This window comes from Stegostoma tigrinum, chromosome 43 (genome assembly GCF_030684315.1).
Source record: "Stegostoma tigrinum isolate sSteTig4 chromosome 43, sSteTig4.hap1, whole genome shotgun sequence".
In the NCBI taxonomy this organism is placed as follows: domain Eukaryota; kingdom Metazoa; phylum Chordata; class Chondrichthyes; order Orectolobiformes; family Stegostomatidae; genus Stegostoma; species Stegostoma tigrinum.
The window spans coordinates 13,247,151-13,275,127 of NC_081396.1; the positions used below are offsets into that span (position 1 = coordinate 13,247,151).

Consider the following 27,977-nt stretch of genomic DNA (forward strand, 5'->3'; position numbering starts at 1 on the left):
AAGGCGGTCGAAGGATTATTTTTGTTTTGTCTTCGGTCCGAAAACGATGGAAATGAGGCGGGCGGAAGGATCGATAGATCCGGCGAGGAGATTCCCTGAATATCTTGTGTGAGCTGGAACTCCCCGCCCCACCGCTAAAGAAGTTATCAGAGTGGTCTATTTGCACGGAACGAGGGCAGGTTTTGTTTTAAACTGGTGGCCTTCGCCTCCAGGATTGAGGCCGCCATCATTATTGGGTCCCGGGCTGCAGAGAGCATGCGCGGTGGCCATCTTTGTAGTGGTACCGTTCGGAATGAATGGGAGGAGTTTGCTTCCTATTGTTCAGAATGGAGACACCTTGTCCATCAGCCTTTCACATCCAGCATCCTGTTCATGAGATAGCGCGGCGGCACGGAAGGAAAGGAAGCAAATATCCTACATTCCAGATCCGGCGACCTCTTGGCATGACTTGCCTCCCTATATCGTCTAAACATCTGTTCAGAAGACCCAGGACCCTGAGCACACTTTATTCTCGAATCAAATGACTTCCAGGGGGTGGGTATTGCAGTAGGGAGCGTGCACATCCTTTGCTTTGACAGGGAGTTAATAACAGCAAATTCATACTAGAGGAATTGTCTTGCTTGACTGAATTGCTATCCTAGACTTACAATGATGTGATGAATGTTTAAAACTTCTTTTTTCAGGATACGACATAGGGATTTGCAAACAGGAAACTGAAACCAAACATCACGTCCAAGTGTGACAATCACTTACTTCAAATCATCGGCCTCTAAAAGTAAGCATTGAATTCCAGATTATTACTACCTACTGAATAAAACTTTTCCTTGTGTTCTTCTAAGTGGCTCTTCATCAAAAATTTCAGTCAGTGCCCTAATTCTTTTTTTCTGTTCGTGAATAACTTTTACTAATGCATCACACATTAACCTCCCAAAACACGTCAATCTCAGGTCCGTTGAATCTGCTTCACTCCAAAACAGACAATTTCAATTTCTCTAACAATGTAGGTGAAATCTGTCATCTCTCGAGTCATTCAGGTAAATGTCTTCTACCTCCTTTCAGGGACCCTCCCATCATTCACAATGTGTAACGATCTTAGTTGGCACAGACCCCGATACTCTGTTCTTGTGTGTAATGTTTTTACACAGCAGCAATTACAACTGATATCACTGGTTCCCTAGGAATTTCCTCAACTGTAAGTGCTTTTGATATCTTTCCAACTGCAAGTTACAATAGATTATAAAATTGACGACAGTGAGACTGTTTCACTGGTGAGTATTTTTGAGAATTTACCTCCTATAAATTTGTTCCCCAGTTACCTGTACTCTGTTATCTGCGAGGTTCTGTGGAACTATGGTGGTGTTGTTCCTTTCCTCTAAGTCCGAATCCATAACCCTCCATAGCTCTATTTCAACTCTGCTCTCCCTGATCTCTTCTGTCATTGACTAACCTCCTCTGTCTCTAGTGTTGGATGTCTTCTCCTTGTTTATTTTCTTACAGCATGAAAACAGACCCTTCATTCTGATGCCAACCATAATTCCAAACTAAACCGAAGCCCACGTACATGTGCTTGGCTCCTGTTCCTCCAAACATTTCTTATTCATGTGCTTATCTAAGTGTCTTTTAAACGTTGTAACTGTACCTGCATCCACCACTGTCTCTCGAAGTTAATTCCATGCTCAAACCTATTTTTTTAAAAAGCCCTTCAAACCTTTTTAAATTTTTTCTCCTTTCACCTTAAAAAAAAATTTCTTTAGTCTTGAAATCCCCCACCCTAGGGAAAAGACATGTCATTCACCTTATCTGTACCCCTCATTATTTTATAAGCCTCTTTAAGGTCATCCCTTAACCTCCTACACTCCAGTGAAAAAGTCTCAGCCTATCCAGCCTCTTGTTATAACTGAAACCCTCCATTCCTGACAAAATCCTGGTCAATCTCTTCTGAACCCTTTCCAGCTTAATAATATCCTACCTTTCACAGGGAGACCGGAACTGGACACAGTATTCCAGAAAGTACCTAAGATGGTGCTGTAAGAGACAGCTTGCAAACTTTTCACTATAGTCATGTGAGTGAGTACATCTGACAATAAAAGCTAAATCTAATTCTAATTCAACCTTAACAAAATATCCGTATATCCAGTGAGCAATGAAGGCAAGCATTCAAAATACCTTCTTAACCACCCTATCTATACATGATGCAAATTTCAAAGAATTGTGAATCTGAACCCCTAGCTTTCTGTGTTCTACAACATTTCCCAAGGCCCTACTTTTAATTGTATAAATCTTGTCTTTGTTTGTTTTACCAAAATTCAATACCTCACATTTTTTCCAAATTAAACTCCATTTGCCACTCTTCAGCCCATTGACCAAATTGAACAAGATATCTTTGTAATGTTAAGTAACCTTTTTCACTGTTGGCTATACCGCCAGTCTTGGTGTTATCCACAAAATATGCTTTCTGTATTCTTTTCTAAATCATTTATATAAATGACAAACAAAATTGGATCCAGCACCAAGCCCTCTGGGACACTGCTGGTCACAGGTCTCCAGTCCAAAAAAAACCACCCATTACCTCTGTTGCTATTAAACCAATTTTATATCGAATTGGCAGGCTCACCCTGAATTCCATGTGATCTAACTTTTTACTAATTAGTCAACCGTGCAGAAGCTTGTCCTGAAGTCTAAGAAAACAGTGTCTGCTGCTCTGCCCTCACCAATTTGCTTGGTTACTTCTCAAAAAACTCAACCAGGTTTGTGAAACACTATTTCAGTCACGCACATGCTGAATATCTCTAATTATTCTTTGTTCTCCAAATGTATCAAAATCTTTTCTTTCAGAATCACTTACAACAAGGGAGGTAAAAGGGGTAGGAGGTGTTGACCTTTACCAGTCATGCAAACTCACAGCTGTTCTGAGGGAGGATATATCAGAAGACTTGTGCAGTAAGGCAATATGGGTAGAACTCAGGAACAGGAAAGGTGAAATCACAATGCTGGGTGGATACTACAGGCATCCCAACAGCCAGCAGGAGTTAGAGGAGAGAATATGTAGACAGATTTTTGGGAAGATGTAAAACAGCAGGGTTGTTGAGTTGGATGATTTTTAACTGGGACTCACTCTGTTATAGGAGCTTGGATGGGGCAGAATTTGTAAGGACCATTCAGGAGGGAAACTTGATGCAATATGTAATCAGTCCAACCAGCAAAAGGGTTATGCTGGTCCTGGTGTTGGGAAATGAGCTTAGCAGGTGAGTGAAGTTTCAGGAGTAGTGACCATAATATACTTTTAAGGTACTTATGGATAAGGATAACAGCAGTCCTCAAGTGAAGGTGAACTACAACAATATTAGGCAGGAACTGGAGAATTTTGATCAGAGGCACCTGTTGAAGGATAAATCTACATCAGACGCACGAGAATGTTTCAAATGGCATTTAGTAAGAGTTCAGGAGAGGCACATTTCTGAGAGAGTGAAGGATAGATATGGCAAGATACGTGAACCTTGGCTGACCAGGGATGTTAGGACCCTGATCAGAAAGCATAAGGAAGTGTACGTAAGGTCTAGGTGGATGGGAACTGATGAAGTCCCTCAAGTATATAAGGAGAGTGGGAAATAACTTAAGTAATGAATTAGAAGGACTAAAAGGGGTCATGAAAAGGAATCCTTAGCAAACAGGATTAAGGAGAATCCCCTGGCTTTTTATACATATACAAAAAGCAAGAGGGTAGACAGGGAACGGGTTGGCCCACTCAAGGACAAAGGAGGGAATCTGTATGTGGAGCCAGAAGAAGTGGGTGAGGTCCTAAATGAATACTTTGCATCAGTATTCACCAAAGAGAAGGACTGGATGGAGGATGATCTCAGGGAAGGGAGTGCCAAGTTGGTATTAAAAAGGAAGAGGTGTTGTGCATCTTAAAATGTTTTAAGGTGGTTAAGTCCCCAGGCCCTGATAGTACCTATCCCAAAATATTGAGGGAGGCAAGAAAACAAATTATTGGAGCATTGACATACATTTTTGTATCCTGTTTGGCCAGAGGTGAGGTCCTGAGGTTTGAAGAATAGTCAACATTGTCCCATTGTTTAAGAAGGGTAGAAATCATGATCCTGGAAATGACAGGCCTGTTAGTCTCATGTTGGTGGTAGAGAAATTTTTGAAAAGATTCTCGAGGACAAGATCTGTATGTATTTGGAACCAAATGGATTGTTAGTGATAGGCAGGATGGTTTTGTGCGGGTAAGGTCGTGACTCACTAACTTGATTCAGTTTTGTTTTTGAGGAGGTGACAGAGATGATTGATGAAAAATGTTGTCTACGTGGACTTCAGTAAAGCCTTTAACAAGATCCCTCATGACAGACTGGTATAAAAGGTGATGGTAGTCACAGTTTGCACGTTCTCATCGTGTCTGCATGGGTTTCCTCCGGGTACTCCGGTTTCCTCCCACAGTCCAAAGATGTGCAGGCTAGGTGGATTGGCCAAGCTAAATTGCCCATGGTGTTCAGGGATGTGTAGATTAGGTGGGTTATAGGGGGATGGGTCTGGGTGGGATGCTCTGAGGGTTGGTGTGGACTTATTTGGGTCAAAGGGCCTGTTTCCACACTGTATGGATTCTATGATATTGATCGCTTGGAGACATGGGCAGAAAAATGGCAGGTGGAGTTTAATCTGGGCAAGTGTGAAATGATGCATTTTGGAAGGTCAAGTACAGTCTGAAATCGTACAGACAATGGCAAAACCTTTAAGAATATTGATATGAGTGTGCAGGTCTACAGATCACAAAGTGGCAACGCAGGTAGACAAGGTAACTTTTTTTAAAAAATGGTTTCTGGCATGCTTGTCTTCACTGGAAGGAGCATAAGTATAGACAAGTTATGGTGCAGCTTTATAGAACTTTAGTTAGGCCACACTTGGACTATGTACACGGTTCTGGTCACCATGTTATCAGAAGATGGTACAGAGAAGGTTTACCAGGATGTTGGTATGAGGAAAGGTTAGCTAGACTGGGTTTTTTTTCACTGGAAGATAGGAGGTTAAGGGGCAATAATAAGATTGTGAATGGCATGGATAGAGTGAAAAGTTTGAGGCTTTTTCCCTGGGTGGAGGGATCAATTACTAGGGAACACAGGTTTAAGGTGCGAGGTGGGGGCAAAGTTTAAATGAGATGTGCAAGGCAATTTTTTCACACAAAGGGTGGTGAGTGCCTGAAACATGTTGCCAGAGGAGGTTGTGGAAGCAGACACAATATTTCCATTCAAGAAGTACGTGGACGAATACATGAAAAGGAAGGGAACAGAGGGACATGTATCACGTAAGTGAGGACAGTTTCAGTATTCAAGGACAAAATGCTGCAGCGTAGGCTTAGAGGGCCAAAGGACCTGTTCCTGTGCTGTACTGTTCTTTGATCTAACTTACCCAACACTGAAGTCCAACTCACAGCTCTATAGTTCCCAGGCTTCTCTTTACATCCTTTACATTTCACTGTTACTTCTGCCTACAGAAACTAAACGAGGTTTGCCTGCTGCTTATTACCTGACTATGCTGAAGAGAAGCCATTCTACCAGCTATGCACAGGCAGAATGATCCCAGGATGAGCGGGAGGTTGCAGTGTGGGAGGATTGTCTTGAATGTGTTAAGGTAGTTAAGTCGAGAGATAACAAAGGATAATAGTTTCAGTGGCTGATGAGCTGAAACTGGCATGGGTTCAGGTGGTGCTACTGGGATGGAAATAGGTGGTCTTGGTGATGTTGGGGATGTGTGGTTGGAAGCTGCGATAGGGTTAGCACCTTACTGTGAAATATTCCACTTGAGTTGTGAACGAGTCTGGTTCAGTTTTGCACGGTTACCAGAGAGGGAGTTAGTGGTCAGCGAATGAAGACAATGGCTTCAGTCTTCTTAATATTTACATGGAGGAAGTTTCTGTGCATCCGTTACTGGATGTCAGACAAGTCAGGACAGTATGTGACTGGAAAATGATAGTGTTCACATACACTTGCTACCCTGGGCCTCTAGCTAGTGGAAGATTGTTAGTGGTTTGGAAGATTCTTCTAGCGTTCTGATCATTAAAGTCGTATTGCTCTCCTTTACCACCCACTTCTCCTTCTCTCTTCTCCCACAGAGGCCACAGTCTTGTTTAGTGTGTCTTAATGTGGATGATGTGCTTAAGTTGTAGACAATATAAAGTCCTTCACTATCTATCTCTCCCAAATTACTTTGGACCCCCACCACTGCCTCAATAGAAATCAGAATTTTGTACAGGACCAAACCAAGTTCCCTTCCCTGAAGAACAGTCATGAGCCAGCTGGATTTTTATGACAATGCTGCAGCTTTTGTGATAACTCTATCCCTGTACCACCCCACACCAGATTCATTGGGCTTAGTTTCCCAACTTTTGTGTTTTTGTGCGTTCTCTAATACATTTTTTCTTTCTGTTTTAAACAATTTTCACAGGATATTAGAAGGTTGGGAATTGCAGTTAGGTAACTCAAACCAATGTTGTGATACAGTCACCCAATTTGGCTTAACCTGAATATCATTGGATTTTGAACATGGAAGGACACAGTACCATTCCCAGTGGTGAGAAACCATATATGTGTTCTGCGTGTGGAAAAAGCTTTGCAGATTCATCCTACCTGTTAGCACATCAGCGTGTTCACACTGGGGAGAAACCATTCAACTGCTCCCAGTGTGGAAAGGGATTCACTTGGTCATCCAGCCTGCTGAGGCATCTGCGAATCCACAGTGGAGTGAAACCATTCACCTGCACTGAGTGTGGGAAGGGATTCACTCAGTCATCCCATCTGCTGATTCACCAGCGAGTTCACACTGGAGAGAGACCATTCACCTGCACTGAGTGTGGGAAGGCATTCACTCAGTCATCCCATCTGCTGATACACCAGCGAGTTCACACCGGAGAGAGACCATTCGTTTGCTCCATGTGTGGAAAAGGATTCACTCATTCATCCAAACTTCTGGAACATCAGCGAATTCACACTGGGGAGAAACCATTCACCTGCTCCGATTGTGGAAAGGGATTCACTCAGTCAACACATTTGCTGATACACCAGCGAGTTCACACTGGAGAGAAGCCATTCACTTGCTCCATGTGTGGGAAGGGATTCACTCGGACATCCAAACTTTTAGTACACCAGCGAGTTCACAAAGAACCGCAGTTGAATGATTTTGCTTTTACTCAAATTAAGGGATGAACCATGGTTATGGGGCAGTTTGTGCTGATCTCATTAAACCCTGCTTGATCGAAGATGCTGATTTAGCAGTTGAAAATCTGACACCATTGTGCGTTTATAGGTTAGGTTTTGGAAATGATCCCAACACGGTGTACATCAATACATTCACACTGGGTACTAACTGTCCACCTGCATAGTGTGAGAAACTGGATTTTCTGGTTCTTCAGGACTGGTTTAACATCAGTAAGTTTCCAAGTAACTGTACGGGTTGGAATTTGATACTACTGACATTCATCTCCAAAACCATTTTTTCTGGGGTCTCCAGGTGTGAGGCTGAAAGAGCACAGCGGGTCAGACAGCAGAGGAGCATGAAAGTCAATGCTTTGGGCCAAAACACTTCATTTGGACTTCCAGCATTTGCACTTTTTATTGTCCACGTGTTTTCTGGGGTCTGTTTCTGATGCTTGTAATCTGCTCCAGTTATCTGTTTGAATAAAAGTAATACAAATTAGTTTCCTGTTAAAACTATGATGCATTAAGTCACTATCATATCTCTCAGGTAGATTAGTTTCTTCTAAAGGGCTGTCTGTCTCCCCTGTATCCTCCATTGTCACCTTCAACAACAGTAAGTGCAAGGAACTCCTGAAATTTCTGTCACAAAGAATGAGATAATGGGTACGCTTCGCATTAGCAGCTGGGAGATGATGTTTCCGTAGTGCGGGGGTGTGTGTGCACGTGTGTGTAAGGGAAGAGACACTTTGTTTTTTTGTTTTTTCTCTTGAATATATTTATGGGTTGTTTTTCAACATTATGGTACGTAAGGCAATACTGTTCAGCTTCAATTGAACAGCGAGGCCGGTTTCCTACTTTAACACCTGCCCAAAGTTGATACAAAGGGAGAATAAAACAGCCCTCTTCATGGGGCACGAAATCAAAAACTAACTCAGAATCAAACAGAAACTTGTACTATGGAAATGACAAAAATGTTAACTAAATCAGATTGCTGTTAGCCAGGGTGAAAGTGTACTTCAGCACCTGTAGGGCCCATTGGTCACAAAAAGCCTCCAATGTATCAGCGAGCACCACATGCTCCTGCTCCAGGGACACCTAAGCACAGGTGTAACCATGAAAGAGAGGTGGACAGTCAGAAATGACAATCTCCTCCTTGGTCCGCTGACTGGACAGGCCCAGGAGCAAAGCCACGGGAAGGTTTGTCTGCCCCCTCCCTGCATTGGTTGCCTAACGATCAGGAGAGTAGGGCTGAGGTAAAACAAAATTTTTTAATATCAGCCTCCTCAAAAAAAACTACAGAGGCTGCGACTGGATGCACTTAACATAAACATGAAACACTGCCTCCTTCAGGCCACAGAATGTGCACATGGTCTGGTAAGTGGCAAATTTGCTTAGCTGCCAGTTGCACTGATCATCATGTGCTGCACTCTTGACCCTAGATCAAGAATGAAAGGGAGGAAACCGCTTTGTAGAGAAGCCTCCACTGGGGATCTCCACCAGAGGGCAGAATGTCACACTAAAGGCATGTCCGAGCAAAGGTGCAGCAATGGAGAGTACGCAGCATACCCTGAAAGGACCACTTCCGACCCAGGCCCTTTTGGGGGAAAAAAAAGCCAACAGCTGCTTACACAAGAGGGACACAGGAGTGGCTCACACGGAAAACAAAGCTAGCCAGAGAAGGGGCAGCCCTAATACAGACCTCTCCCAAAACACAGGGGCACTGTCAGGGATGTATTAATGTTCGCTAGGCACTCTGTGGTTGTGTACAAAAGTCAGATGAGGTGCCAAAGTATGTCCTTGACCTGAAAGATCAGAGTCCCAAGCAGTTCTTCATGATTCACTCTGTCAAATGCCTTTTCCTAATCAAGGGGGAGAAAAGATTTACCAGGATGTTGCCTGCTGTGGAAGGCATTAGCTATGAGGAGAGGTTGGAGAAACTTTGGGTTCTTCTCACTGGAACAATGGAGGTTGGAGGGCGACCTGATAGAGGTCTACAAGATTATGAAGGGCATGGACAGAATGGACAGCTGGAAGCTTTTTCAAAGTCAGTTACTAGGTGGCCATGGGTTTAAAGGTGCGAGGGACAAGGTTTAAAGGTTACGTATGAGGCAGGGATTTTTTAAAAAACACAGAGGATGGTGGGTGCCTGGAACTCGCTGCCGGGGGAGATAGTGGAAGCAGATACAATAGGGCATCTTGGCAAATACATGAATAGGATGGGAATAGAGGGATAAGGTCCCCGGAAGGGCAGGGGGTTTTAGTTGTGACAGGCAGCATGTTGGAAGGCTGAAGGGCCGGCTCTGTAATGTATTTTTCTTTGCTCTTTGTTCTTGTTCTAAAAGGCGCTCAACAAGTCAGCCCTGTGGGAATAATGGATCATGTCCCACATCACATCGATGTTGTCATGGATGCTCCGGCCTGGGATGGTATAAGGATGGTCTGGGTCCAGCAAGGTGCCAAGGTGAGTTAAAAGTGCCCTGGCGGGGTCTTGTAGTCCGTGCTGAGAAGAGAGACTGGATGCCAATGCTTTAAAATCCAATATCCCAGTGATGACTGTGTGTCATCAGCCCTCACGAAGAACTCCATGGTCAATTCATCCAGCCCTGTGGAACCGCCCCTGGAAAGACAGAGGGATGTGCCAGCCAGCTCCTCCAAACTCTGAGGCAGGGGGGCACGGGGGTTCGAGCCTCTTGGTGCTCTCAGGGCTGACCCATGGCAGGTCCTACAACAGAACTTTGAGAGCTTCTTTGCTGGACAGACCCAGAAAAAAGGCAGCTGTGTAGTAATCCCTCCAGATTGGAGACAGGGATCCATCATTGGCCAGCAGCACAGGAGCTGCTGGCAAGCCCGTGCCTTTTTTCTCTCCCCAGTGAGCCAAAGAAGGAGGAAGCCATGGTCGAAATCCCTGAGGAACTGGAGCCGCCATCTCACGTACGGACCCCAGGACCCTATGCGATGCAGACCACAGAACACAGCCTTTTTCCTCCTCATGCGCCTCCCACAAGGCCGGGTCTACATCGGGCTGATCGAGCCGTGATCCCAGGTCAAGCACCTTCTTCCCCAACTCCTCCATCCTGAATTTCTACCTCTCCGTCAACCCCCATGTTGACAGGAAATGCGGAGGTAAGTCTTGCCAACATCCCACCATAGCCTCAAGGAGGAGAAGTTCCCCACCCCTTCCTTCTCCAGGCAGTTCAGAAGTGATGACAGAGTTTCTGGAACGCCTCGTCCTCCAGCAGTTTGTTAGAAGTGCCAGTACATCAACATCACCCCAAATGGTACCAGCTCCACCCACATCAGGCCTTCAGAACACGAGGTGTTCTCCCTGGAAATGTAAAGGCAGTCAATTCTGGGAAATCTGACCCCATCCCTCAAAAAGGTGAAGGAGATGGAATCAGGATGGAGATTTCGCCAGGCACTTCCAAGTCAAAGAACTTAAACCAAATCCCTTCAACTTCCCCACCGATGCGGAGTTCTCTTGGAGTACCATCACAGTCCCTCCTCTCGGGTTGCAACTGAAATCTTCCAAGAAGAAGGCGTTCACTCTCACCAATGCAGCTAAGGAGGATGCACACTTCTGCAAAGAAGCACATAGAAACATAGAAGACAGGAGCAAGAGGAGGCCATTTGGCCCTTCAAGCCTTGCTCCATGATTCATGATTATGGCTGATTGTCTAACACAATAGCCAAACCCTGCTTTTTCCCCATAACCTTTGACCCCATTTGCCCCAAATGTGATATCTAATCTCGAACACTTTCAATGCTTTGCCATCAACTGCTTCCTGTGATAATTTCACAGGCTCACCACACTTTGGGTGGTGAAATGTCTCATCTCTGTCCTAAATAGTTTGCCTTGAATCCTCACACTGTGACCCTTGTTTCTGGACATACCCACCATTGGGAACACCCTCCCTGCATCTACCCTGTCAGGTCCTGTTAAGAGTTTTCTAAATCGCAATGAAATCCATTCTCATTCACCTGAACTCCAGCAAAAACAATCCCGACCTAGTCCATCAATCTTTCCTCGTATGTCAGACACACCACCCCTGGAATTAGCCTGGTAAACCTTCACCACGCTGCACAAAAGGAAGCAAGAGCATCCTTTCTTAGAAAAGAGACGAAATCTGCATACAATATTCCAGGTGTGGCATCATGGCCCTGTATAAATGTGACAACACATCTCTGCTCCTGTTCTCAAAACTTCTCACAATGAACATCGATATACCATTTGCCTTCTTTACTGCCTGCTGCACCTGCATGCTTACTTTCAGCGACTGGTCCCCACTGATGCCAAGGTCCGGCAACATACTCCTCTCTCCGAATTTACAACCATTTAACGTAGTAATCTGCCTTAAAAGTGAATAACCTCACATTTATCCAAATTAATACTGCATCTGCCGTTGATTTGCCAACTCATCCAACCTGTCGAGATCATGCTTAAGGATTTCTGCATCCTCATCATAGTTCACCCTCCCACCCAACTTTGCATCATTTGCAAACTTGGAGATGTTCCATTTTTTCCCCCTCACCCAAATCATTAATAGCTGGGGTCCCGGCATCAATCCATGCGGCACCCCACTAGTTAGTGCCTGCCAATTTGAAAAGGACCCATTAATTCCTACTTTGTTTTCTCTCTGCCAGCAGTTTCCTATCCATCTCAATACACTACCCTTGCCCCAACCAGATGCACTTTAGTCTTGCTTATTAATCTGTCACATAGGACGTTGTCAAATGCTTACTGAAAATCCAACTATACTGCATCAACTGGCTCCCCCTTGTCAACTCTCCTGGTTATATCTCCATTGAATTCCAACAGATTTGTCAAGCATTTCTTCTTCATAAATCCATACTGACCATCTAATCTTTCCAATGCTTTCTAAATGCTCTGCTGTAAACTCTTTGACCATGGATTTGAGAATTATCCCCACTTACCAACGTTAGGCTCACTAGTCCAAAATTCCCTTTTTCCTCTCTACCTCCCTTTTTGAATATTGATGGGATATTAGCTACCCTCCAATCTGCAGGGATTATTCCAGAGTCTACAGAATCCTGGAAGATGACAACGAAAGCATTCGCTATTTCTGGAGCCACTTCCTTAACTACTCTGGGATATAGTTTATCAGGCCCTGAGGATTTAAATGGCCCTCAATCCCAACAATTTTCCCATTGCCATTTCTCCTCTGCTCAGGTCCCATCTAGGGCGCATATATATTCATGAGCCTCTAAAACAAACTGAGTAGGAGCAGAGAGCCTGGTACAAGCTCCTTGACCCTCAATCTCTGGCTAGAAAAATTGGGCCAACAAAATAACCACCCCACGAGAACTGGTAATTCATGAAGACCTTTCTCTGCCACATAGCTTTGTTTCTTCAAATGGTATGGCTTCTTGCAGGAGTCTCACTGCATACTCCCATTCTCTGAGAAGCGAGAGGATGCAAAATCTGTGCTGGGCTTTCCCACTGCTGTTGATGTTGCAGCTAGCTATGGATGTCCACGTGTCTGCAGTATGTACCAACATCACCAGTTAAAACAAATAAAAACAACTTACTGAGCAAGGATAGTAACCTTTTTCCCCCACTTCACCCCTCAAGGACACTACAAAGGAAATCTTGACACCACCGCCTCATGTTCTTGTCCATTCCTAATTGCTGCCAGACAGACAGGACTAGAAACAGTAGAGTATTCCACTGGTTCACAGTCATTTGAAGTCTCTCTCAGCAACTAAGTGTCACTTGCAAAAGTTTCTGAGTTCCCTGATGGGGCCTGTCTCATCTAACTCGGAGGTAGTCATGACACTTACCCCATCTCCTAAAAATTGTCACCTCTGACCCCTTATCCCTTTCTTGCACTCACCCCGGTCTGGTGGGCTTCATAAAACATGCAATCACTCATGACAGCTGTAAAAGTAGTTTTTACAAGAATTAAATGTTGTCAACACATGATAGAAATCATTTTGTACTGACTTTGCTGCACTGCTGCTACTCCAGTACAACTACAACAGACACCTTCCTGACAATGTGAAAAATTGCTTGTGTGCATTCTGTCCTGACAAGACAGGATATAATGTAATACAGCCAATTACTGTTCCATCCATCTAATCTTAATCCTTAGCAAACTTCTGAAAAATGCTATGGACAGTGCTATCAAACAGCAGGTGTGGCAACGTGTACTCATTGATGCGCATTTTGGGTTCCACAAGAGCCACTTGTCTCTTGAATTCATTGCCAATATCTTGAGCACATTATCAGCCAAAGCCTGAACTAAAACAGCCATATAACAAATGTGATGTCAAGAACAAGTCAGACATTGAGAATTCTATAATTCCAGGTGCACTGGTTTCCTTCCGCAGTCCAAAGATGTGCAGGTTAGGCAGATTGGCTATGCCAAAATTTCTTTGTAGTGTCCAGGGATGCACTAAGCTACATCAAATAGATGTGGTAAATGCAGGGTTATGGGGATAGACTGGCAGGGTGGGTCTGGGTCCAGACTATATGGGACAAATAGCCCCTTTCTGCACTGTAGGGATTCTATTATGCAGTGTCTTACTCTTCAAAGTCCCTCCAATATTTACAAAGCCCAAGGCTAGAATGTGAGTTATGTGAGGTGATACTTCCCACCTGCCAGGTGGTGTGCATTTTGAACAAACAGTCAAAATGCAATCCAAGACAAAGTAGCCAAGCTTGATTCATTCTCCAATCTGTCTACTTTGATCAAGGTACCCAAAAGGCAAGGAGATTGAACAGTATTCCTACTCAAGTGGCAAGACAGTAGAATGGATATCAGTGAATTGCTCAGAGAGCCAATACAAATGCATGGGCTGAATGGCCTCCCTCTGCATTTTACCAATTCTTACATTATGATCCCAATCAGCCACCTTCAATCACTTCATTCTGAAGCACGGTGGCAAAAGTTATCACACCAACAAGATGCAGGCTAGTGACATATCCAGGTTCCTTTAACAGCACCGTCTGAAACCATAATCTCTACATCAATGATTTAGTTTTGCTGAATCAAAATCCTGAAATCCCTTCCTAACAGCACCATGGTGTTCCTACAACTCAACAAATGCAACAGTTCAAGATGACACTTCACCAATACCACCAGAGCAACTGGATGGGCTACACATGCGCCAGCAGCAGATTCCATGAATAAATAACTAAAAATCTGCATTCACTCCAATACCTTGCATCCGAACTAAAGTGCAAACACAGAGCTGGATGCAATGCTGCACCTGAGACCATCTGTTTTATAATTTCAATACAAGCTGAACACCAGGTGGAAATACACGTTCATCATTAAAAAGTGAGAAATGAATGGTCACTATTTTGGGTGAGGTTCCTTCAGAATGAACAGCTTGAAATACAACACAGAGCCAGAGTCCCATCACCATGTCACCCTTTAGTTACACATTTCACGTTAGTATTGCATCTTCAGAGTCAGCTATCAGAGTGCAAGAATCTCTGACACTTTTTTTTCTCAACTGAGGAGATTCTCATCCCCTGGTTATATTGACACTCGTGTTTATATCTGTGAGTCAGTGCTATCTGATTGGACCAGAATAACAGCTCCAATCAGGGAAATCATATTCTATGAGGTCCAACTGGCTGATCTTGTCCCAATCACTACAGACTTCCCAGCATCAGCACCAACCACGCCCCCAAATCTGTACACCGAACATACCTTTGACTGTTGATGTTCCCAGTGGCTGCCAGCTTGGATTGGGCATGCTGCATTGTATGATTTTGGGGATTTGCTCCCCTTTTCAAGCAGGCAATCAACTTGGCAACAGAGTCAAGTTATGAATTGATTTTATTGTGACAAAGTCAGAATGCTTTACCAACTTCCAAGTCAACTGTATCAAGAAGATTAAACAGTGATTTAACATTTGCCACAGGTTATATCACTTGAATTGAGAACTGAATGGTAGAACACACAAAGGATGTCTCATAGCCTTCACAGCAGCAATATATTTGATCTCCAAAAATTTCTCTCTCTTACATTGGGGCTTTAAACTCTGATTAGATTAGATTCCCTACAGCGTGGAAACAGGGCCTTTGGCCCAACAAGTCCACACTGCCCCTCGAAGCATCCCACCCAGACCCATCCCCCATAACCCACACACCGCTGAACACTACGGGCAATTTAGCAAGGCCAATCCACCTAGCCTGCACATCTTTGGACTGTGGGAGGAAACTGGAGCACCTGGAGGAAACCCATGCAGACACGGGGAGAATGTGCAAACTCCACACAGACAGTCACCTGAAGTGGGAATCGAACCCAGATCCCTGGTGCTGTGAGGCTGCAGTGCTAACCACTGAGCCACCGTGCCACCCCAAAGTTTGTGACTCCGATTTGCAGGAGAATCTCCTTTATCCTGGTTCTTCTCTGATTAACTCATCACTGAGTCTAGTCACAGTTCGTGATCAATGATGGCATCACTTAATCACATATTGTTCTGGGTATTCACTGTCGTTCTGTTTTTCTCATAACGCAAAGCTGCTACGTGCTGTTATTAATTTCTCTGATTTCCATGTTTCACGGACATGAGCAGTTTCAAGCGCTTTCTTTAGCAACCTTTTTGAAAATTTGATGTTCACTTCCAGGATGCCCCTACCTTAGCATCTTTTCCACATGGTGGTTAGGGTCAAGAATGCACTGCCGAGGAGTGTGGGGGAAGCAGGTTCTCTCAGGGTGTTAGTGTTTAGAATGTATTATTTGAGAATGTGATGGAGGGATGTTCACTTGAGTGGGTAGGGACTACAATACATTGCCTGGGAGTGTGGTGGAGGCAGGTTCACTCAAGTAGTTACAGTCTAAAATATATTACCTGAGAGTGTGATGGAGGCAGGGCCAACTGAAACATTCAGAAGCAGATTATTATTTGGAAAGGAGCAATGTGCAGGCTTCTGGAGAGAAGACAGGAGAATGACACTCAGAGAAAACAAGGTGTAGAGCTGGATGAACTCAGCAGGCCAAGCAACATGGTGGTTCAGTGGTTAGCACTGCAGCCTCACAGCTCCAGGGACCCGGGTTTGATTCCAGCCTCAGGTGTGGAGTTTGCACATTCTCCCTGTTTCTGCATGGGTTTCCTCCCACAGTCCAAAGATGTGCAGGCTAGGTGGATCAGCCATGCTAAATTGCCCATAGTGTTCAGGGTTATAAGGGGAATGAGTCTGGGTGGGATGCTTCAAAGGGCAGTATGGGCTGAGGGGCCTGTTTCCACACTGTAGGGAATCTAATCAAGCAACAGGAAGGCTGATGTTTTGGGCCTGGACCCTTCCCCCGAAACATCTGCCTTCCTGCTACTCTGATGCTGCTTGGCCCGGTGTGTTCATCAGCTCTACACCTTGTTATCTCAGCTTCTCCAGCATCTGCAGTTCCTGCTACCTCTGGCACTTGGAGAAATGTGTGTTTTCAGACCTATTGTGGACATGACAGGCTTGAATGGTCTCCCGTTCTCTAACAAATCTGTGACTCTTTTAGTCAGATCCAGGAATGAACCACATATTCTGGGCTCTGTTTCTGTTCATGGTAATGACCTCCAGCCCAGTTATTGAGGTTAGTGTTTCCAATAAAAGTCACATAAATCACTTTTATGTTTAGTATGGTGTATTTCTTTAAAACAATTGTGTTTTTTTTTAAAACTTGCAATACAAGTTAGTTGCTTTTGTTTGATAGCGTATGGCAAGAATTTGCAACTTTGAGGAAGAAAAAAGGAAACATATTGCATGGTACTTGGAATCGCCTGCTCTATATTTCAATGCTTTCACGACAGTTACATGTCCATATAGTCTTTTACACCCAATGTTTGTACATCAGGAACAGCATGCACTGAATGAGTGATGGCAGTGTTCCAATGAAATGCTTGTAGAAAGAGGTTGAAGCAATTCCAAAGGCTGAACGAGAGAGTTTCACCCAATTGCACAGAGTAACTGAGACCGTTCCAGTGGACTGACTATGGACATGGCTTTAACCAGTTAGACAGAGTCATGTAGTCATAAAGCATGGAGACAGGCCCTTTGGACAAACTGGTCCATGCTGACCAAATGCCAAACTGGTCCACGCTAAACCCATTTCCCTGCACTTGGCCCATATTCTTCTAAACATTCCTTATCCATGTATTCGTCCAAATGCCCTTTAAATATTGTTAATGTACCTGCCTCAACCACTTCCACAGGCAGCTCATTCCAAATGCATATGACCCTTTATGTAAAAAAGTTGACCCTCAGGTTCCCATGTATTCTTTGCCCTCTTACCTTAAAACTGATGCCCTCTAGTTCTCAATTTCCGAACCCTGGGAAAAAGACTGAGTGCATAGCCCTATCCATGCATCTCATGATCTTATAGACTTCGATAAGAACACCCCCTCAGTCTCCTATGCTCTAAGCAAAAACATCCTAGCTTGTCCAACCTCTCCCTATAACTCAATCCCTTGAGTCTTGGCACCATCCTTGCAAATTTCTGCTGCACTTTTCCAGTTCAATAATATTCTTCCTATAGCAAGGTGACCAAAACTGAACACAATATTCCAAGTGTGGCCTCACCAACATCCTCCACAACTGTGACATAACTTCCCAACTTTTACACTCACTGCCCTGACTGATGAAAGCCCATGTGCCAAAAGCCTTCTTCACTGCCCTGGCTACTTGTGTCTCCACTTTCAGAGATCCATGCACCTGAACTCCAAGGTCCCTTTGTTCCACTATGCTCCTTAAGATCCTACCAGTTACATGAAACTCCAACCTTGATTTGACTTTCCAAAATGCAACACCTCACACTTACCTATATTAAATTCCATTTGCCATTTCTCAGCCCACTTCCCCAGCTGAAGAAGATCCTACTGCAATTTCTCACTTGTATAACCTTCCTCACTGTCCACGATACTACTCTATGTTAGGGTCCTCTGAAAACTTACTAATCGTCCTTGTACATTCTCACCTAAATCATTGATATAGATAACAAATAGCAATGGGCTTAGCACCGACCCTGAGACTCACTGCTAGTCACAGGAATCCAGTCCAACAAGCATCATTCCACTATTATTCTCTGCTTTCTACTATCAAGACAATTGTGTATTCACCATGTGGAACCTTATCAAAGGCCTTACTGAAATCCAATAGACTACGTCGACCTCCCTGCCGTCATCAACCTTCCTAGTCACTTTATCAAAGAACTCTAACATATTTGTGAGGCTTGATCTCCTACACACAGAGCAATGCTGGCTACTCCTAATCAAACCCTGTCTTTCCAAATGCATGTATATCTTATTCATCAGAATCTTCTCAAGTAACTTACCTACTACAGATGTTAAACTTACTGCTTTATAATTCCCAGGTTTTTCTTTGCAGTCCTTCTTGAATAAGGGCACAATATTCATTACTCTCCAGTCTTCCGGGATCGCACCCGTGACTAATGATGATGCAAATATATCAGCCAGGGCCCCCACAATCTCTTCTCTAGCCTCTTGCCAGGTTCTTGCATGTGTCTGATCAGGACCAGGAGATTTATCACATATTCTATTACTTCCAACATTTCCTGTACTGAGATTTGGACTGTCCCCAAGATATCATCACGAACTTCTCTAAGTTCCCGAGTCTTCATGTCTTTCTCCATGGTAAACACAGAGGAGAAATATTCATTGAGGATCTTGCCAATCTGCAGTTCCACACAAACATGTCCACTTTGGTCCTTGAGTGTTCCTATTCTCTTTCTTGATATTCTTTTCCCTTTAGTATACGTAAAGAATCTCTTTGGGTTCACCGTAATGTTCTCAACCAAAGCTATCTCATGCTCTCTTTTTGCTCTTCTGATTTCCTTCTTCAGTAAATTCCTCTAACTCCTATATGCCTCCAAGGATTCCCGTCACCCCAGCTGTTTGTTCCTGAGCCATGCGTTCTTTTTTTCTGGTCAAAGCCTCAATACCTCTTGTCATCCAGGGTTCCCTACTCCTGCAAACCCTGCCCTTCACCCCCACAGGAACATATAGACCTTGAACTCTAGCTATCACACTTTTAAAGCCCTCCCACTTGCCAGAGGTTCCTTTGTCTGCAAGCAAACTACTCCAATTAACCCTACAAGCTCCTCTGATGCTTTACACCAGTTTCGACACTTCCAATTTGCAGGCTTCAGCATGGACATGAAATCCCTTTATGTATCATTCTCTACCAGGAGGGTCTTAGATCTCTCTGCTTCTTCCTGGAGAAAAGGTCTGAATTGCCCCCACCCAGCATCACCCTCCTCCGCTTGACCGAGCTCGTCCTCACCCTCAACAAGTTCTCTTTTAACTTCTCTCATTTTCTTCAGGTCAGAGACGTGGTCATGGGTACCCACATGGGCTTTAGTTATGCTTGTCTCTTCATGGGGTACGTGGAACATTCTTTGTTCCAGTCTGATTCCAGCCCCCACCCATAACTCTTTCTCTGATATATCACTGATATCATCAGTGCCAACTCCCTCTCTCGTCTGGAGTTGGAAAAGTTCATCGATTTTGTTTCCAATTTCTACCCTGCTCTCACATCCACTATAAAAATGATCTATTACTGACTCCTCCCTTCCGTTCCTCAACTTCCTTGTTTCTATTTCTGCGGATAGACTGGTCACTAATATCCAATATAAACCCATTGACTCCCATAGCTACCTGGACTATACATCCTCACACCCTGCTTGCTATAAAGACTCCATTCCATTCTTCAAGCTCCACTGTTCCCATCGCATATACTCAGATGAGGCTAATTTTGACAAGGGAGCATCCAAGATGTTCACCTTCTTCTTCAACTGAGGATTCCCCAGCACTGTTGTTGACAGAGCTCTCAAACAGGTCTGACCTATCTCCCGCATTTCCGCCCTCGCCCTCCAGCAACAGTTATAGGGCGCTCCTCATCCATACTTACCATTCCACCAGCATCCACATCCAGAAGATCATCAGATGCCTCTTTCGCCACCTCCAGTGAGATGCCAACACCGCCCCTCCGTGGTCCTTCCATAGGGACTGTACCATCCTGGACACCCTGGTCAACTCTTCCTTCAGCCCCAACACACCCCCAAGCCCCACCACTGCCCCAAAGCATGTTCCTCTGCAACTGGCAAAAGTTTAACACCACCCATTTACCTCCTCCATCCCCAGTATACAACGGCTCAAATATACCGTCCAGGTGAAGCAACGCAGAGTCTAGACTGAGACTGAATGTTCAAGTACTCTGACAGTAGAAAAGTTCAAATCAGATACAGAGACTGAGTGATAGTGTTCCGGTGAACTGACAATGGAAACAGTTTTATCCAGTTAGAGAAACTTGAGATGTTTGCTTCAGTAAACCGAGTGTGGAAATGGCTTTAACCAGTTAGACAGATTGAGTGAGAATGTTTCAATAACTGACTGTGGAACTATCATGGACCAGTTACAGAGACTGAGTTAAAGCGTTCTAATGAAATGCCTGTGGAATGAGCTTTAACAAGTTATACAGAGGAAGTGAGAGTGTTCCAGTGAACAAAATGAGATAACCAGAGTCCAGAGGCAGTATGATCCTGTTGTTGTAAAGGGCAAGGCTGGTAGATGCTGGATGACTGGAGAAATTGAAGCAGCTGTCAGGAAAAACAAGGAGGTGTATAGTAGGATAACAAAGTGTGAGGCTGGACGAACACAGCAGGCCAAGCAGCATCTTAGGAGCACAAAAGCTAACGTTTTGGGCTTAGACCCTTCATCAGAAAAGGGGGATGGGGAGAGGATTCTGAAATAAATAGGGAGCGAGGGGGAGGCGGACTGAAGATGGATAGAGGAGAAGATAGATGGAGAGGAGAGTATAGGTGGGGAGGTAGGGAGGGGATAGGTCAGTCCAGGGAGGACGGACGGGTCAAAGGGGTGGGATGAGGTTAGTAGGTAAGAAATGGGGGTGCAGCTTGAGGTGGGAGGAGGGGATAGGTGAGAGGAAGAACAGGTTAGGGAGGCAGGGACGAGCTGGGCTGGTTTTGGGATGCAGTGGCGGGGGGAGGAGAGATTTTGAAGCAGATGAAATCCACATTGATAGCATTGATACCCATGATGTTGTGCTGACCTTTTATCCTACTCTGAGGTCAAACTAACCTGCATACCCTTCATTTTTCTGTCATCCAAGAGTCACTTAAATGTCCCTAATGTATCTGACTCCATTAGTACTGCTGGCAGTGCATTTCACACGCCCACCACTGTCTGTGTAAAGAACCTACCTCTGACATCTCTCCGATACCTTCCTCCAATCAACTTAAAATTACGCTCCCTCAGGCTAGTCATTTCTGCGCTGAGAAAAAGTCTCTATCTACTCTTATCTAATCCTCTCATCATGTTGTACACCTCTATCAAGTCACCCCTCATCCTTCTTCACTCCAATGATAGAAGCCCAACTCCCTCAACCTTTCCTCATAAGACCGGCCCCCCAGTCCAGGCAGCATCCTGGCAAATCTCCTTTGCACCCTCTCTAAAGCTTCTACATCTTTCCTGTGATGAGGTGACTAGAACTGATCATTATATTCCAAGTGCGGTCTACAATTGAAATAAAGGGTGTTATGTGTGTAGTTGGGTCTGGGCGCCCTTTAAGAGATGGGTCACGTGACCCAGAAGTAGGAGCTAGATGAGCTAGTCAAAATCCAGTTATGGTTCTAGCAAACCTCAAAGATAATAGAACTGTCTGTTTAAAAGGGTGGTAAGAGGCAGGAACCATCATATATTTAAGAAACATTCATATGAACACTCGAAATGCTATAGCGTACAAGGTTACGGGCCAAGGGCTGGGAATTAGCGTAATCACAGATACAAGGGCGAGCAAAAGCACAATGAACCAAAAGGCCAATTTTCTGTGCTGTAAAAGCTGTTACTTCCTCAGATTGTAGGCCAGAAAAGGGAGTTGACAGATTAGCTACGATCTGATTGAATAAAGCAGCCTCAGTGGGCTGAAATAACCGACTGTCTGAAGGGTTTATGCTCCCAAGCGGAGGGGAAGCTGTTCTCAGACGCTGAGTTTCACCAGGATTTTCTTTGCTTACGATGTGGATGGGAGATGCCGGTGTGGTGCTGGATGGACGAGGTAAAACAAAAATCACACACACCCTCTCTGGTGAACGGTCTAGGCCCGAAACGTCAGCTTTTTGCTCCTGAGATGTTGCTTGTCCTGCTGTGTTCATCCAGCTCCACAGTTTTGTTATCTCGGATTCTCCAGCATCTGCAGTTCCCAGTATCTCCGATCACACACAGCCGACCAGCTGCTCCCTCTGGGCACCGAGCCCAGACACATGTATTCCCTATTGGTCGAGGGTGCTGTCAATCAGGCGGACCGCATTGTGAGTTAACAAAACGAAATATCACATGACGCCGGAGATTGTTGTCCGAAGTTTGCGTTTTCCAATAAATCCGCGGCACATGCAACCTGGTGTCACGTGATTTTTCACCTTTGTTCGTTCACAACGCGGCCCGCCCGATTGACGGCAACCTCAACCGATTGGGAGATGGGGCGGGGCTGCCCCTACAACCAATGGGAGCGCCCCGAGGGGCGGCAGCTGCTGACCGAAGACTCCGCGACTGCGGCCGGTGAAGGTGGAGAAATTGAGTCGCTAACAGCGAGGAGCGGGAGACAAGTGGAAGGTGGTGTGGACTGGGAGGTTTTCATTAGCGCAGGGTGTAGGCTGCCAGACCAGCGTTAGAAGCTTCTGCTCCTGAGTTCGCAGCAAAACGGCGACCGGCTTCGGACTTGACAGGCCCCTGTTACTGTCGCCATTTTCATTTGGAGGAAATGTGCCTTGGGAACCTTCGGGCGTCGCTGTTCTTATAGGGGGCAGTATACAGCAAGGCGTATGTGCGCTCTTTCTTTGCCCCCCCCCACCCCCCATGAGTCGGAAGGTGAGGAGTTATGCAGAGCCCATTCAAACCACTGTCCTCCAGCGGCAGCAATGGATTTTGGAAACCCTTTGGAAATGTTACGTTTGTTTTACAGGGCATTGAGAAGGGATGTTTCTCAGAAACAAGTCTCAAACCAAACACTGTGCCGAGACCTCTCTGAGTAGCTTGATTCATCAGGACCTGAATATCATTGGATTTTGAACATGGAAGGAAGAATTGCCATTACCAGTGGGGAGAATGCATACATATGTTCTGTGGGTGGACTAGGATTCGGTCAGTCATCTAGTCTTTCAAGACATGAAGCTCATCATAGTGAGGAGAAACTGTGGCAATGTGGGTACTGTGGCAAGGGATTTAAATATCCCTCTCAGCTGGAAGCTCATCGGCGTAGTCACACAAGGGAGAGACCATTCATCTGCTCCAAATGTGGGAAGGGATTCATTCAGTTGTCCCACCTGCTGACGCATCGGCGTGTTCACACTGATAAAAGGCCTTTTAAATGTTCAGACTGCGTGAAATGCTTTAAAAGCTCCAAGCAACTGATATCCCATCAGCGTGTGCACACTGACAAGAAACCATACAGGTGCTCTCACTGTGGGACTGGGTTCAGGCAATCATCTGATCTCACTGTACACCAGCGAGTTCACACTGGAGAGAGGCCCTTCATCTGCTCAAAGTGTGGGAAAGGATTCATTAACTCATCCCATCTACTGACACACCAGCGAGTTCACACTGAGGAGAGACCATTCACCTGCAATGAGTGTGGGAAAGGATTTACTCAGCTATCCAATTTGCTTAGACACCAACGAGTTCACAGCGATGAGAGACCCTTTAATTGTCCACATTGTGGGAAGTGCTATAAAAGTTCTGGAGAACTGGTGCGCCATCAACGTGTCCACACTGATGAGAGACCATTCAGGTGCTCCCACTGTGGGACTGGGTTCAAGCGATCATCTGAGCTCACTGTACACCAGAGAGTTCACACTGGGGAGAGGCCGTTTTCCTGCTCAGAGTGTGGAAAGGAGTTCACTCAGTCATCTCACCTACTCCAACACCAACGAATTCACACTGGGGAGAGACCATTCACCTGTTCAAAGTGTGGGAAGGGGTTCATTAATTCTTCCAACCTGCACAGTCACCAGCGAGTTCACAAGTAACTACAGTGTTGGGGTTTTGCTGTTTATCCCATTCTTGGACTGAACTGTATTCATGTTGTGGACAAAATTCTTCGTGCAGAGAGTTGTGAGCGCATGGAATACTTTGCCAGTAGTAGTCGTGGAAGAAGAGTCATTAGTGACATTTTAAGCGACTGCTGGGCATACACATGGACAGCAGTGAATTGAGGGGAATGTAGGTTAGGTTATTTTATTTTTGGATTAGGATTAATCCATGGCACAACATTGCGGGCCGAAGGGCCTGTACTGTGCTGTACTGTTCTGTGTTCTAAAAGTAAAGAAAGCATTTCATTAAATAATGTGTCATGGCTTCTTAGTATCTCTGGCACAACTTAGTTCTTATTAAAAGTATGTCCTATCCCCTGTGACCTTCAGCCCCACTTCCAAAAAGTGTGAAGAACTTGGAAAGGTTCCTTGCCAGAGCTTGAGACAATCCTGCGCTTGCTACTTCCCCTTTTTCCCCTTTCCCACAAGCAAACTGCGTCTCTGAAGTTGCGCAAGTCCTGAATTCCCATCTTTCTCTATTTTCTCTCCTAAATCGAGTCATATCCTGTCAGAGTTCATCATGACCAACCTATTGCTCCTGGGATAAGAGATAATGGGAACTGCAGATGCTGGAGAATCCAAGATAAAGTGTGGGGCTGGTTGATCACAGCAAAGATTTTTCTGATGAAGGGTCTAGGCCCAAAACGTCAGCTTTTGTGCTCCTAAGATGCTGCTTGGCCTGCTGTGATCATCCAGCCCCACACTTTGTTATATTGCTCCGTGACCCTATTCGTAATTAACTGCTGACCGCTTAGATTTCCCATGCTAGCTAAAGTAGCTGACTTTGCACAAGCAAAATACTAGTTGGTTGAGATCCGAAATAAAAACAAAGTGGCGGAGAAACTGATCTTTGTTCGCTTTCTGAATCCAAAATGACTCTTCTTTGGAACTGAAGAATCAGTGGACTCGGTGTTCATTCTATTCTGTCTTCCCATATGCTGCCAAGTTTCTCCATTACCTGTTTTTGTTTCATCTAACTCCCTCTGCTGATTGTTAGTGTATAAATTTCCTGAGAGCATAGATGGGGTAAACAGGAAGAAGCTTTTCCCTGTTAGTCGAAGGATCAACAGATAGATTTATGGTAAAGGGCAGGAGATTTAAGGCAAAATTTTTGCACCCAGTGGGATGTGTGTGTCTGGAACTCATTGCCTGAAAGGGTGGGAGAGGCAGAAACCTTCACAAGACCAGGTGCTGGAAAATGGAAATTAGAGTAGATATAGTTTTACAGCACCAAAGATCGTAAAGATGCATGTTCAAATCTGCCTCTTCAATCCAGGGATATTTCTTGTTCAATACTTTCTCAAAATGCATTTTGTTGCAAAGCAAACTGCTACAAATCACAATCAGATAAGTGATCAGTGCAAAGATTTCTAGCTTTTTTTCACCAAAAAAAAAATTAGGGTCACTATTTAATCAATTTAACCTGTCTCCCAAAGTCAGAATTTCTCCAGGATTTACTGGGCATGAGGTATATCTGCAAGATAGAAGCAGACAGGGGAATGAATTAAAGTAGAACTTCTGAAGCAAGAATGGTGAATAAACTGAACAGAAGACTTTTTTTTCTTAACCCCTGAGATTCCACAAGCTCTGTTGCTAACAGCATAAGGGAAGCCTTTGACTTTGTCCTGATTTGATATGTCTCAGGAGAATTGTCACCAGAGGAGTGATAGCGATGCTGTGCCAAAAGTTTTTAGAAATCTTTTAATATTTATTCATTTTGAGTCTTTGTGCCGTATTCATTCATTGTTTGTATTAACCCTAACTATTATTCAAGTCGTTGTATTTGATTTTTGAATAACCCCAGGAAGAATTAAGGTCCTTCATTTGAACTCAGAAGAAAACCATTCTTTCGCCATTGTGTATCATTCCTAAGATGTACTGCAGTTATTCACCACTTGCACCAAGACTACTTCAATGGTACCTTTTTAAAAAGGCTGCTAACATCTAGAAAACAAAGTTGGCAATCTATGGGAATAGCACCATCTGCACATGTCCTTCCAAGACACACTCACCATCCTGACATAGAAATGGGTCACTGTTCCCTAAAAGGCACTGTCCCTTCCTTAGTGTTGTAGCTGTCCCTACACCCCAAAACAAATGTTGCTGTTTGGGAGACAGGCCACCACTACATCCTTGCGGACAACCACTATGGAACACAAGTATTCAGCAGCACCATCCACGTAACATAAATGAATATAGTAAACTCTGACTTTGAAATTGAACTAGAGTCCAGTTGTACAGCTACCGCTCATCTTCCCCACAGTAACTTGCTATTAAGTTAATGTAACTCTAACCCTATCGCAGGCCAGCATGCTAAATGCCGCCTTCACCACCTTATCTATCTGTGACACTTGCTTTCAACAAGCTATGTACTTGTACTCCTAGGTCCTTCTGTTCCACAACACTCCCTCGGACCTGACCACTTACTACACAAGTCCTACCTTGTTTTCAAATTTTCAAAAAGTGCAACACCTCACACTTGTATGTATTGAACTGCATTTGCCAATTGTCAGCCCACATCCCCTTCTGATCTATTTTTGACTCTTTGCCACTTTTTTTCCCCCCCCCCCAAAAGAAGTACCAGGCTTTGAGAACAGTAATTCTTTTTGATCCTTAAGGGAGGGCTCTCAGGGTCAGGTAACATTGTGGAAAAGACAAAAGCTGGCAAATGGTATTTGGACCCTTTCTGAAACCTGATATGTTCTGAAGAAGAGTCCTTAAATGGTCGACATTTTTGCACAGATGATATCATCCTACCAGACAGCTGATTTATTGATTTAACAATTTGAAACACTGAAAATAAATTGAGAAATATTGATCTTGATGGTTATGGATTCATTTCCTACCATGAAAGCTGGAAAACTGTTTCCTTCAGATCCGCTTGTTTCAATTTGATTTCAGCACTGAATATTGAACTGGTGCCATTACTTTATTCTACACTATTGGAAGCTCCACTTTGTTTAAAATAAAACTGCTCCATTTTAGTTTCTTTCAGTTTCTATTCTAATGAATTCTGAATCGAATTAATTTCTTTTACCATAATCACTCAAACAACTCAGCCACATGAGAATGAACTGAGAATAAAAGGAATAAAAACGGCATGAATAAAGAAGTTGAAATAAGTGGAGGTTCAGATTGCAATTCAATGAAGCAAAAATGGGTGAACCGTGAAAACAAAGAGAAGTAACATGCAAGAGTATGGGAAAGGGTTAAGGTAGTGAGAGTTGTAAGCAATAAAAATAGGCGAAGCCCAGGATTTTGTTCCCTGGCCTGGTTCAGCTAGACTTACATCCAACTTTGTCACCATTCTTTCATAGAGTAATACAGCATGGAAACGGGATCTTCAGCCCAAACTGGTCTGTGCCGACTGGTGTCCACTCAGCTAATTCCAATCATCTACATTTGGTCCATATCCTTTTAAACCATTCCCATCCATGTACCTATTTTTTTTACATATTGCTACTGAACCTGCCTCAACCACTTTCTCTGGCAGCCCATTCCACATATGCACCACTCTAAGTGAAAAACTTGTCCCTCAAGTCCTTCTTAAACCTTTCCACTCTCACCTTAAACCTATGACATCTAGTGTTCAATTCCCCAACCCTGTAAAAAAACAGACTAGATGCATTCATCCTATTTATGCCCCTCATGATTTTATCACCCCTTATTCTCCTATATTCCAAGAAATAAAGTCTTATCCTGGTCA

General features: G+C 44.3%; 2 protein-coding genes across 8 annotated transcripts in view; one reads left to right on the forward strand and one right to left on the reverse strand.

Annotated features, from left to right (window-relative positions):
• LOC125449038 (zinc finger protein 420-like) lies at window positions 1-27,255 on the forward strand. Its single transcript, XM_059641904.1, has 5 exons — window positions 1-534; window positions 684-775; window positions 6,442-7,145; window positions 19,500-19,501; window positions 23,443-27,255. The coding sequence occupies exons 3-5, from the start codon at window positions 6,540-6,542 to the stop codon at window positions 24,206-24,208; spliced, it is 1,374 nt and encodes a 457-aa protein (XP_059497887.1). The 5' UTR covers window positions 1-534; window positions 684-775; window positions 6,442-6,539; the 3' UTR covers window positions 24,209-27,255.
• The window catches only part of LOC125449040 (zinc finger protein 239-like), a 249,880-nt gene that overhangs the window by 81,720 nt on the left and 140,183 nt on the right, over window positions 1-27,977 (reverse strand). For 2 of the 7 annotated variants that reach the window (XR_009443179.1, XR_009443176.1), the window contains exons 1-2: window positions 22,265-22,945; window positions 7,368-7,662 (exon numbers count right to left, since the gene is read on the reverse strand). The gene's annotated coding sequence lies outside the window, so the exon portion shown is untranslated. Of the gene's footprint in view, window positions 1-6,623; window positions 7,663-22,264; window positions 22,946-27,977 lie in introns of those variants that run through there. The other 5 variants (XM_059641897.1, XM_059641895.1, XM_059641898.1 and 2 more) reach the window with 3 other exon arrangements.